The sequence below is a fragment of the Etheostoma spectabile genome, chromosome 24, assembly GCF_008692095.1.
Source record: "Etheostoma spectabile isolate EspeVRDwgs_2016 chromosome 24, UIUC_Espe_1.0, whole genome shotgun sequence".
Lineage (NCBI taxonomy): Eukaryota > Metazoa > Chordata > Actinopteri > Perciformes > Percidae > Etheostoma > Etheostoma spectabile.
The window spans coordinates 3,878,708-3,891,764 of record NC_045756.1 but is presented as its reverse complement, the minus strand read 5'-3'; the positions used below and the strand labels follow the sequence as shown (position 1 = coordinate 3,891,764).

The following is a 13,057-nucleotide window of genomic DNA, read 5'->3' as shown; positions in this document are numbered from 1 at the left end:
ATATACAAATCAGACATCTAAATGCCCTTGTACATATAAGAATATGCATATGTATGGGTATAGATCAATTCTGCTAACATTTTGGTAATAATCGGAAACGTAAAGTAACTCGAAAAGGGCGGAAGTGTCAGAATATGGCCAAAAGCAGCGATTGGCGTCCGAACGTGGACACACTGACGCTAGAGGAGGAGTGATTGCTTGTCTGTGCTGTGAGGAAAGTAATCTCAGAGCAATCAAGAGGTGGGGGCGGCTGACAGCTCTGCGGTTCGGCTTCTAAAACCACTGGCAGGTGGAGGGAAATCATTAGGCACTGCTCCTGACCCCATAGGTCACTTTTATTGGACAACCACTGTGTTTCATACTACAACCCACACAGACAGACCGGCAATGGCATGTATCTAACAAACTGACAAACCACCAATGGGATAGATGGATGGATGGATGGATGGATGGATGGATGGATGGATGGAAAGACAAACAGATACACAGGAAGACAGATAAGCGACAGATAGATAGATAGATAGAAAGATTACCGAAAGAGATATATATATATATATATAAATAGAAATCTTTCTAACTAGATAGTTGGAGAAGCTAGCTAGACAGATATAGACAGATAAATAGACGGATAAATAGATGACCGATAGATAGCTAGATGGCAAGATATCTAAATAGCTCTACTATCTAGCTACGTAGCTAGATAGCTAGACAGATAGACAACAGAAAGATAGATAGATAGATAGATAGATAGCTATATAGACAGACAGAAAGACAGATAAATAGACAGATAGAAATATAGACACACAGATAGATAAAGAGATGACACACAGACAGATATAAGTTGTCTCAAGGGAACAGTACACGTCCAGAGGGGACATGGGGAGCTAAGTTGGCATCCAGCCGTGTCTCTTTAGTGCTGCTATTTCTGATCGACAGTGGAGCTTTTATCTCTCCCCGAGAGTCGGTCTAAATAGAGGCGTTTTTCAAAAAAGAAAGCGGCCCTTTCTCTCACCTTTAATATTTCCTAGCCTGAGAGTAGGGAGGAGGGACATAGAGTGCAGAAGGCACTGCAGGGGAAGCTACAGTGGGATTCAATCCTAGACCATTGGGGGGCACAAGTAGCTACAGAGACAGGAAATTAACCACTCAACAATCTCTGGCCACTAATGGATGCATGTGTGTGTGTGTGTGTGTGTGTGTGTGTGTGTGTGTGTGTGTGTGTGTGTGTGTGTGTGTGTGTGTGTGTGTGTGTGTGTGCGTGTGTGTGGCTGACTGTCTGTCTGAAAGGAAAGGAATCTGCCAAGTTGTTGCACACTGATCTTAAGATGTTAAAGGGTAATAGGGGTTGATAGCTTGCCCGTTAAAACCTAAATGGCGTGTGCAATATTCCTTGCTATGATAGTATTCTGCAAAGAACCTTTAAAAACAACCCTGAACGGCTTTCAGTTTCATCCTTCATTAACTCTCACCCAAAATGTCTGCACGCTTTCAGAGGCAACAGCCAGGTCACATGCTTTTCTTAGACTCTGCTAGTCTAGCATTTTTTTTTTTAGAGCTCTTCATATTACACACAGTGTAATTAGTTCTTTGTAATTAGTGCAATTTATTGCTTTGCGTATCCCTTTGAGACACAAGTACTTGAACACAGAGGTCTTAATTTGCAATATTACACACTGTGTAATTGGGAATTTGTTTCTTCACATCCCTCAGAGACCTGCAGACATGTACACATATAACCAGAGTGGACAGGGAAAGCAGGGAAAGCAGGTTGTGTTTCAAGGCTACGTTGGTGTCAGGAGGGAAGTTGTGCCTTTTATGTAATTAGACCTCCGTCCACTTTATTAAAAAAACAGCCGATCAGAAGCTCATCAGTTGCCTACCGGACAATGATTGGACTTAATACCTTGGGCCCTATTTTAACGATCTAAGCACACAGCGTGAAGCGCATGGCGCAGGTGCGTTTGGGGCGTGTCCAAATCCACTTTTGCTAGTTAGACGGCAGAAAAAAGGGTCTGCTGGCTGGGCGCATGGTTCAAAAGGGGATTTTTGAAACTTAGTGTCTTCATTAACTCATAGATGTGTTTTGGCCGCAACATGCAATAAACCATCATCGTCATCTCCCATTCCCTTTAAAAGCCAGGCGTGTTTGTTCCTTGGAGCATGGCTATTATGATGGCAGATTTGCATCGTAATATTTTTATTTGTACTCTTTTAATTTTCATTTGCTATTTAATCAACGTGGGCGCTGGACAGGAAATTGACAACTGCATCTGTCTTAAACTAGCAAAGACACTTGCGTCGGGCTTTGCGCTGCGCTGGGTGCAAGGTAGGGCCCACTGTGTGTATTTTGGTGCTCCAAGAACATGGCCGCGGGAACTAGGGGTGCAGTGGGTGCTGCAGCACACCCTTAGCAAAAGGTAGACAAACTACAACCGTAATTTTAAATGACATACATTTATTTTAAAGAATTGATTATTGATATTACACTACTCCCTTTCATTAGAATTAAATGTAATTTGATTTTAAAATTTGTTGGTAAGAAATGAACACATAATTTGAATTAGTTACTGAATTAATGAATTAATCTGCCTGCGCGCCTCTAACACTGTTTCATGAGTGAAGATAGTTGTGGAAACTTTCCCGGCGGGCCAACAGTACAGAAGCTAGCTTGCCTATTACATGGCAAGAAAGCGCATTTTGGATTTCTTTGTAAATCAATTGCAGGCTACAAAGCCTATTATACCTGAGTCAGAAAACCCAGCAACTGTAACTGAAAGAAGTAGCAGCAGCACCTCTACACCTGTCACACCCACAGCAAACCAGCTAGCAACAAATGACGAGGCAGCCAACTTTTGATTTGACTTAATTTAATTCAGTGTTGTGTTTTATACCCTTGTATTTTGTGGCTCGGTGTTTGAGCTTGTATTCTGTGCCATTGTCGTAGCTTTGTGCATATATCCTGCATTACCCTTGCCTAGTTTGGCCCTGTCTTGGATTTTGGATTTGATTATTGTTGTTTTATCCGCTTGTGGAGCGATGTGATGGATGCAGTGTGGTGTGTGGTGGTTGACTTTAGCGGAAAATATCTCTCAAAAACTTTTCAACCCCCCAACTCAAAATATGTTCCCACGGCCATGTCCAAGAAGGTTTCTGGTTTCAACAAGCTGTACTTTGGAGATTAGCAAAGTTTTACTCAATCTCTCCTGTAGCTTCCTGAGTAAAGAAATAGGCAATATCCCCAACTAGATACTAATAATAGTATGAATAATAATACCCAGCCCCATATGGAATGAATTATAGTCCCTTATTGGTTTGAAGTGATGATATTAAACAGCATTATATGGGCAGGTGACAATGCAGCACCAGTCAATTTCCCTGGATATGAAAAGGAGAAGATTGCAGGTGGGATTACCCTGTGTGTGGTCAGGGGGGAGGCAGCCGCCAGCGATGTTGTCGCCTCGCTCTCCCGCTGAATGTTTGCCTTTGAGCTGCCACTTGTCCTCCTCCTCTGCTTCTCCTGGTTTCTGTTTGTCTTTCGGAGGTTCATCCTCCTTGCTCTGTTTGTCTTTGAGCGATTCTGGAGTCTGGTCTCTTCGCCGGCTGAGCTCCGGCTCGCTGTCGGAGCTGGAGAGGACAACGCATGCCTGGTCCCCCTTGGTGGAGGGGGGTTGCTGAGGCCTGGGTGGCTCTGAGCCAGCAGAGAAAGAGGGAGGGAGAGACAGAGAGCAAGATTACTTTATTGGCCGAGTTGCACAGTGTAATCAGACTTTGAAGAGTTTCATTCCCTAGCGAAATATCCATCATCTGAAGAGTGTGACAAAATGACTGCTGACATGAAAGAAAACTCAATATGGCTCATTAGTGATGTTATTAGCTATCATAAGCCCTTTACTGGCAAAAGAAGATTGTGTAAAATGGATAGACATAAGCAGGGATGTAGTGGAATGTCTAAACAAAATCTATTCTAGGTAACTGTCTGATAGCTACATTCTGACCACTGGTCTACACTGTTGAGGATTCTTTAGATCCTTGCTCAGTAGCACATCGGCAGTGAAGCAGAGCACTGCAGATGGAACACCTGCCAGCCCCCCTTTTCACCAGCTCTCAAATCAGACGGTCAATATAATTTGCCGGGAGAGTCATTTATGTTTGTGTCACATTGTTTCGTTAATTGCCCGCCTGCATCATGTGTGCAATTAAACCTAAACAAAATAATTGTCAGCAATTGCTGCATCTGTACAGCGCTCCAGCCGGGCGCAGTGAGCGGTATTCAAACATCTGATGACGGCAGAATGCCAATCACAGACCTTGTAAACTGGCAACCACGCTTGCTTTGCCTGAACCATTCATGTAATTTTCATTCATACTGAATGTTGTAATTCTGTGAAGGTCAAGCAGAAATCTAAGACACAAAAATGTTAATGGATGCAAGGATAATACCATTACCTTTAATAGATGCCACATTATATACAATTTTACTTTTAAGTGGCACACTTCTAAGGCACTGCCACCCACAAACTGAGAGTTTGGCAGTACAAATGTTTATCATCAAGGAAAAGCTAACAGACAGATTAGCTGCTAAAAGCAAGAAGGCAGTTATTCATAACCAAATGTAAATGTCACTTTCTGTCTGAACAGAACTTCATTCAGGGAAGTGTTATACAATTTCCTTTCCTTTCTTCCCTAGTTAAAATTTAAATCATATCCTTTAACATTGTTTGTTGAACTTGAGGTGTGAAATCTAACAAGACAGTAAGTTGTGAGACTTGGGGACGCAGAAGGCTAATTAGTGAACCCTGCCTCTCTGTGGCTTGTTTCTTCAAAAGGCCAGGCTCTAGTCGGTCTCCCTAAAATGTCATCTGAATCTCTGGGCTCCTGGCCCCGCCGCTGTCCCCCTTCCCTAACAAGCTGAGCGAGACCGCAGAGAGACGGCTCAATTTGTGTTAAGCTGTCCCCACCGAGGAAGATGTTAACTGGGGGGAAAAAAGGGCTATGCCTCAACGTTATCAGTCAACCCCGTTCTTTTCCCTCAGATCAGGGCCCCATTGTGTCTGTAGTGGCTTGATTAGGTTCCAAAATTGAGTCTTGATTCCAGACACACAAACTATACTAGTACACGCAAACACATTCAAAAAGCATGTGAGCCAATAGCATAAGCTTATCAGAATTCACATCACAAATAACACACTCCACTAGTTAATTAAAACAGGAAAAGCTTTTATTGCTGTTGTTCTGGCAAAAAAAAAAGTTAACCATGTTAACCATAACCATGTTGTCCTCATCCTGTATACTCTCACACAGCAGGTGCTGAGAGACAAATTGCTGGTCCACTGGTAAAAGAGCTGAAGGACGGAACCGTGCCCACGCTCTCGGCCTGAAAAAGCTGCAAACAGGAACTTGACACCACCGATTCAACCCGAAAAAGGTTGAACAGAAGTTGTCTTGTTGTTTACTGGTGCTAAATAGACACACACTGACACACACCTGAGATGTCAAACCATGTCATTTGAAGGAGGTTATAATGCATGACAGTTTGATTAAAAACTGTTCTGGATTACTGACAGTAAAGCAAAACAGTGATTCAATTTGGGTCCAATTAATGAAAGCTGTTTGGGTAAGTTCCCCTCCCTGCCGCACAAGAAATCCTTTTCTGTGGTAAATATGAGAAATGATGGCCACCATGCTGAACAGATAAAGCAAAGAGTACCAACAACGCCAATAAAAGAAGACTGGAGATTATAACCACAGCTTGCCGCCAAAGATGGCTAAAAAATCCGGCTTTCACAATTTAGCATTCACTAAACCCCTCCTCCGAACAGACATTGCTTAATTATAGTTTAGCAATCGTAGCTAGAGAAGGCAGGCCTGTCAAGGATTTCGCTGCATGACAAAGTGGTGTCAATAGGGCTGTACAGAACTGCAGGGCAAAACACGGTACATAACAGGGTTAGGAGGAACATATCTCTTTTTTTGCATTTCAAAATGCAAAAACACAAAAGCAAAAGTGTAAAGATAGAATTGTAAAAATATAAGAGGAACATGCGCTGCATGGGGTACACATTTCTATATCATAGTTTAGGTTCATGTTAGTGGCTCTGTCCTGCTCTTTAATGATATAGGAACAGCTACTCCAGTCAAACCTGTTTCCCAAGATAGTGTAGGGTTAATGCTCTTCTGCAAAGCTTTGATCTTTTCTAGGTAAAAGTTAACTGGAATACACTGCTATACAAGAACAATGTCTCCTTTGTTAAGATGTCTTCTACATCTTTAATCACCTGGGAGAATACTCAGTTTTGCTTGGAAGCTTTAGCAAGTTTTTTAGCAGGGCATAATGTATGTGGCAGTCAGGTGATAATTTCAGACCCTTTCACAGGATTCTCGTTTTAAAAAGGGTGGAAATGTTAGAAAGGCAGCCAGAGAAGGCTTTTTCAAATAGCTGTTATTTGGGGCAAATTAGCTACCACAAGCAAGCTACAGCTGATAAAATCTGCATGCAACCGTTGTCATTTCAGTCGACTGAAATGACCACAGTGGTCGGCCAGAAACAATCGGCTGCTTTTGTTTACTTCTGGCCAATACCTTGCAGGAATTTTGAGTGGTAAATCTACCACCATAAACACTGTAAACTTCACGTGCATTTCCAGAATGGAAAGCTTAACAGACGTAGCAACAGTAGCTAAGGGAAAGGGGCTTAGCAAAGGGTGAATTTGTCACTTTGACATTTGCTAGCCAGCTTCTAATCTGCCATTTCTGTTTCCCACATCAAGCTTCAATACCTTCCATGGAATCCTTAAAGATCTTGCTTTCCTTTCTCATTTCATGCATCTTCTTCTGTTACATTCTGGTACATTTCATTCTGGTACAAAAGCCTCATGGTACAGCAGACTAATAATCCTTCTGCATGCTTACTATTCTTCCTCTACAGCTGCTGTCTTTGCTATGCTGCTCAAATTCATAGACAGTTAAAGCCAAATTATACTTCTTCTGTTCCTTTGAATATAAAGCCCGGATGTCCTTGCATCATGTGTCAGTGTTCAGTGAGCATTTCGTCTTAAACTTGTGAGACAGTATCACAATTTTACTTTACTGTCATTGTAAGGAATTGTTGCTCTTGAAGAGACATCTCTCATGCCATACTGTAAGCTCTGACCTGATTATTTTCTTACATTTCCACGAGCTGAGGATTGCATTGCCAAGTTGAGAGATACCTCCATAAATACAGTTGTTATTTCTCAGCACAGTCTGTCATTTACAAATTTAGCAGGTTGTTAAATTCCCCGTCTAGTGAGCTGACACAGGCTGCTGCTGTGAATGCAGAGTGGCGCTTGTGACATAGAAGAGAGTGTGATTGCTGAATGGTTATCAAGCATCTGCTGCAGCTGAGAATGAAATGGGGGGTGAATACTGTTCAAAAATATGTGTGTGGGTGAGTGTGTGGGTGTGTGTTTTGGGTGATGCTCAAAGGCTGAGGTACTACATGTTTGAAATGTGTGTTTAAGTACACCATCCTCACTTCCAATGGACTGAGCTGCAAACAACCCTTCAGCACAGCCAATATTTACTCTTTACTTACACTAAATATAGATTTTATAATTGCATAATGAGACTCATTAATGCAGACAGGTGAGAAATTAAATGTCATACTGGATAACTCAAGTGTATCCTGTGTGTGTGTGTTTATGGCACAATATCTTGATTTAGAGATTCATGCACATCTGTCTATCTATCTGCATAGCTAGGTAACATTCTTTTAATGTAAAATAAACAGAATATTGCGGGTTTATGCAATTTAGACTCTCATTTGGGCCACGTCATTCATATTAGGGTTAGTGAGGAAAAACAGGTAAATGAGACTCAATTAAGAAAGCAATTAGTCCTCATTCAATCAACATTTCCAACAACTTTTTTTCATGACTTTGTTGAAAATCATTCTTATTGCTCGTTTCTTTTCTCTAATCACACCTCCCCTCCACACAAAATTTTGATTGCGTGATAAAATATAAATGCCTGCAATTTGTCAAACAACAAGGGGGAAACGACCTGTTAGCAGTTTTCCTCAAGCTCATAGTGTTGACTAAGGTCATTTAGTCATGAGTAATCTTAGTATCTATGCATTCTGATCCATTTAGAGTAAAATTTTCTTTCTGACCGTTAAACCTTGTTTCCTTTTAACTATTAGTCATAGTGGTTTTGAGCACTTATAAAACATGATGTCTTTAAAGGAATCGTTTTGGGATATACGCTTATTCACTTTTTTGCTAAGAGTTAGATGACAACTTGCATGTCTGTATATGCTATATATATATATATATATATATATATACCAAGATAAAAAAACTCAATTTATCAATCAGTCCTTTCATTATCAAACCTTAACATAGTACAAACAAAATGCTTTTTCTTGGTAGATGCATTATTTCCAATTCTTCTTCTTCCCCTTACAAATAATTGTGGGTAAAAAGATCCATGTACAAGAGACAATATCATAAAGTATACGTAAAGCATGTGAACAGTGTACTCATGTTAGAAACCAGAAGCCTTAAACAAAGTCCTTATTTCATTTCAGTATACACTATGTTAGCCTGTCATGGCTTTTTGTTTCATGAATCATCTTTGCCACATGTTGGTGTAGTAATTCTTTCAATTGATTTGAGAGGGCTGCTGTGTTAGAATGGATAAGAAGCAACAAAGTTTCATCCAAGGGTGTAGTCTGACTTAACATTACAAGCACCCTAATGTCAGTACAACCATAATATTCAGTGTAACATCCTGCATTAAAAGAAGCACTAAAAATATTGCTGCTTAAATATCACTGCTGGTGAAACGGCAATGATTTCTAGGATATTTTCTTTCTGTGAGCTGATGTGATGCATCTCAGACATTTAAAGAGCATGGACCTGGAGCCTGCCAGGTCATAACGACTTCCCTCCCCTCTCTTTTGCAAGATACAATCATAGGCTGTCAGAGACATCAGCTAGAGCCGGCTCAACTTTTCCCAACTTTGTGCAAGACATTTGCAGCAATAGTAAAAAAAAAGAAAATTCTCTCTCTCTTTCTCTCTTAGCTTGACAGGTGAGAATTATACTGTGTCCTTGTCATTCATCTGCAGAGAGAGAGAGAGAGAGAGAGAGAGAGAGAGAGAGAATATAATATTCTCTGAGCAGAGCTATTTCAGACTCCGGCAAGCCTGCCACCATCTTTCGCTATCATGCATCTCCATCTGGTGAAATCTGTAATGCTGTTCAAAAGTATTATGTCAACAGACTGCTACAATTGATATTGACAGGAAGGAAAATAAAGAAATGAATGGATTCAGCTTCAGGTGCTTCATTTCAAGAAAGAGTTGATGGAAATATTGTCTTCTTCTTAATGGAATCCAGTTTGCAATCAGTGGAAAGAAGTTTGTGAATTAATAAAAGAAAAAATAGGGGAACACACACAGACACACAGACACAAACACACAGACACAAACACACAAACACACCCACACACACACACACACACACACACACACACACACACACACACACAAAATAATTTGTTAATACTTGTTTCTTGATCCTACCTGACTGGACACCAGACGAAGAGCGCGGAAACTCGCACATCTCGCAGTAAGGCAACAGGCTGCTGTTGGAGTAGGTGCAGGCCCCACAGCTCCACTTCTCAGTGGAAGGGTTGGGCTCTGACAGCCTCCGCGGGGCCATGGATCCGACCAGGGCGCTGGGGCTGCTGGAGCCGATCAAAGCAGCTGTCGACCGCCGCTTCGCACCATATTGGGACCTGGTGCTGGGGCTGGGCTGTGGCGTCCGGAGCCTCTTCAGCTGGGGAGAGAAGTCCTGGTCGGGTGTGGAGGAGGTTTGGGAGAAGGACTTCTTCTCTTCTCTTTCTCCAGAGTTTGTTCCACTGCCTTTTGGTTGGGCAGCCATCTCTGAGGAGATGGAGGGACATGTTTCTTCATCCTCAGTTCTCTTCCTCTTCTTCTCCCTGCTGGCGCTCGGGGAGAGGAAGGAACGAATGTCGTGCTGCTTCTCTTTCTCAAACTAAGAAAAAAAGATGCAGGTTACCTTTTGACACTACAGCACACAGTTTGTTACATGAATGATTTTAATGGTTTTAATCTACACGTAAAGTAACACAGCATACATGACACAAATTCTCCTTTTTTTCTTCTAACAAATGTCACAAGGCATTAATTTTCCCCTTTGATAGAAATAAAAAAGCAACATTTTCTGATGCCACGTTGTATCCTGGTAACACAGGAAATAATAATGAAAACTACCTGATGACAAATAATGAAAAGGCACAGAAAAAACAGATTTTAGTCTCTTCTGTGACACGGGCACATATATTTAGACTGCTTTGACTTAAGCAATTAAGTTCAAGTGTTTCAACTAAAACTAAAATATTTAATCTCACAACCCTTAGACATATTTGTTATTATTTAAATATAGATGAGCTCTTTGGTTCTTTCTTCATTAGTGCAAACAACTGCATCTGTTTAAAAGAAAGCCTTGAAATGCCAATCTCAACATGACCATGATTACTCCACTCAAAATGTCATCTTAGTTTAAGTTTAATTTTTATAATCTGGCTTCTTTCCCTTTGAAGGACTTTATTAAGTTCCACTCAGACAACATAACTAGAGCGAAGAGATTGCTTGGTGTGCGTGAAAGTGTTCTTTTCCCAAGGTCTTTATACTATATGTAGCTTTCTCTATAACAGCAACCGAAATATTGAACTTCCTGCCTCTTTATAACATAACGTCCTCAGATATTCAACTTACAGACTCCGTGATGTTATGTACATAAAGATGTAAGATGTCAACATGCTGTATTCACCAGAGGAAAGGGGGTGAACATCAGCAGCTGAGCTACATTTCTCCGTTTGTGTTCTTCATTTGTGTTCTTTTCTTATTATGTCAGAACTAAACAAAAAAGGTAAAATGGAACAACTCTTCACTACTGATGTTCCTGACAAACTCTTCCAGCTGACTCACATGAGTGAAAAACACGTCATCTTTGGCATTTCCTGTGTTTCCCTCCAGTGGCAGCACCATCTCGCTCGGCGTCCACGCATCTGCAAAGTTGAGGAACTCCCACTTGTCCTTGTCGCCCTCGTCCGCCTTCAGGTATTCCTTTCTGCCATTTAAAGTGCTGCCAGTCACCGTTTCCTACAGGGACACATAGGTTGCTCAGTGTTCTTTTCATGTTTCGGTTCGGTTCAAATGAGTTCTTTTCCAAATCACGTGTTCTGTAATGAACACTTTTCCAAGGCCATTTATTATTGGAATAATTCCGTTTTAATTACAAATCTAGACATCTGTGATTATTAGTGTAAATCCCCGAAGCCTGTTCTCACATGCAAATCAATTTAACAAGTTTGCTCATTAATGCAGGCAGTATATAAAGATAATGTTTTTAGTAGACAGGTGCATACTGAAACAGTGAGTATAAGGCAAAGTGTTATTTAAGCAGTTGGTACGTTTTTAGCTATGTTACTATGTTCATTTCCCATAGATCAGCTGATCGATGCAAGAGGAATTTATCAGTGAGATCACATTCAAATTGATCATTAATTAGGTATATGTCTTTCTCAACACATTTGGTGAGACTGTGAGGAGTTTCCAGTGATCTACCATTCAAATTAAACATGACATCAATGAATGTGTGGTTATAAATCAAAGGCTGAGCACAAATCTTTCCCTGGAACGTCACCCACAATACCTTCTTATTGAGCATGGACCACATAACGGTGTCAAAGGTGCCCTTGGCAATGAGGTAGTGCACGTTGACCGAGGACGTTTGTCCAATACGGTGGGCTCGATCTTCAGCCTGCTTCATGTGGCCGGGGTTCCAGTAGAGCTCTGCAAAAACCACATGGCTGGCTGCGGTGAAGGTTAAACCCTGAAGAGGACACACACACACACACACACACACACACACACACACACACACACACACACCAATTAGAGCAAAAACACCTTATTCAACCACTTCAAATGGAACTCTCCAGTCCACATCCACTGAAATGGTGAATTATTTTTAATAACAGAATATTAGCAGCTAATTTCCACATCAGAGCATCAAGCACCTATGTCCTTTGATTGGAATGCATAAAATTTGTGCACATATTTGGTCACCCAGAATAATTAATGTCAAGTTTATTATTAAGTGTAAAATACATTCAGCATTTTTTTCTACTTGCACCAACCTCGATCCTGATTCAATACAAGCAACAACAGTCATCACTATGACTAATATGCACTAAATGACTATTTAGCAATATTTGAAGCTATTTATTGCTTCATTATTAGTACAGCACTAGTTTATTTCTTCAGTGTTCATAGGTTTCATGTCATTAAAAAGTGTTGGCATAAACTCTGTTTAGACATTTCTTTTAATGAAATTCAGTCATTTTTCAGAACTACTTGAAAAGCAGATTTTGTTTTCAGAGGCTACAACAGCTCAAAAAATGCAGTGTATTTTATTTCTATATCACAACTGGAACAAAAGTGATGTAGGGTCATAGATGGTAGATGTGTTTGTGTGTGTGCAAGTACCTGACCGGCTGCCTGGATGCTGAGGATGGCCACCCGTGTCTCTGGGTCACTCTGGAACTTGTGGACCAACTGGATTCGTTCTGAGGATGGGACGCTGCCGTCGATACGGATATAAGCAGCCTGGAACAACAGAGGCAGTATTTAAGCTTTTGTACTTTAAAGCTGCACCAATATCTATATTTCTTTAATTTGTAAGAGAAAGAATGTGTGATTTCTCCTTTTCAAAAGCACGGAAGCTGAGAACGGCCATGGATTTCTTTTTTGTTAAGCACTGTTATCTTGTGATAACGACTTATTAATTTGTTATCTCGATATAACAAAGTTTGTTTTGTCGAGAGAACGATTAAATTAATAATGTGTTCGTCTTGAATTCAAACTAATGTGCTGCCCCGAACGGCTTCCGTAGCGCCACTGGCTGTAGCTGTAGCCTACTGGTAAGTTGTGCGATCCATTTCTTCTTATATGTCCGGCTGCTTCAGCTAAGGTAACGTAAATGTA

General features: G+C 40.9%; 1 protein-coding gene across 4 annotated transcripts in view; it reads right to left on the bottom strand.

Moving 5' to 3' along the window:
- Nucleotides 1-13,057, bottom strand: part of zranb3 (zinc finger, RAN-binding domain containing 3) — a 78,593-nt gene that overhangs the window by 34,501 nt on the left and 31,035 nt on the right. For all 4 annotated transcript variants that reach the window (XM_032506789.1, XM_032506787.1, XM_032506788.1 and 1 more), the window contains exons 10-14: nucleotides 12,560-12,679; nucleotides 11,724-11,903; nucleotides 10,997-11,170; nucleotides 9,566-10,040; nucleotides 3,413-3,688 (exon numbers count right to left, since the gene is read on the bottom strand). In XM_032506789.1, the coding sequence (XP_032362680.1) occupies nucleotides 3,413-3,688; nucleotides 9,566-10,040; nucleotides 10,997-11,170; nucleotides 11,724-11,903; nucleotides 12,560-12,679 (1,225 nt within the window). The remainder of the gene's footprint in view (nucleotides 1-3,412; nucleotides 3,689-9,565; nucleotides 10,041-10,996; nucleotides 11,171-11,723; nucleotides 11,904-12,559; nucleotides 12,680-13,057) is intronic.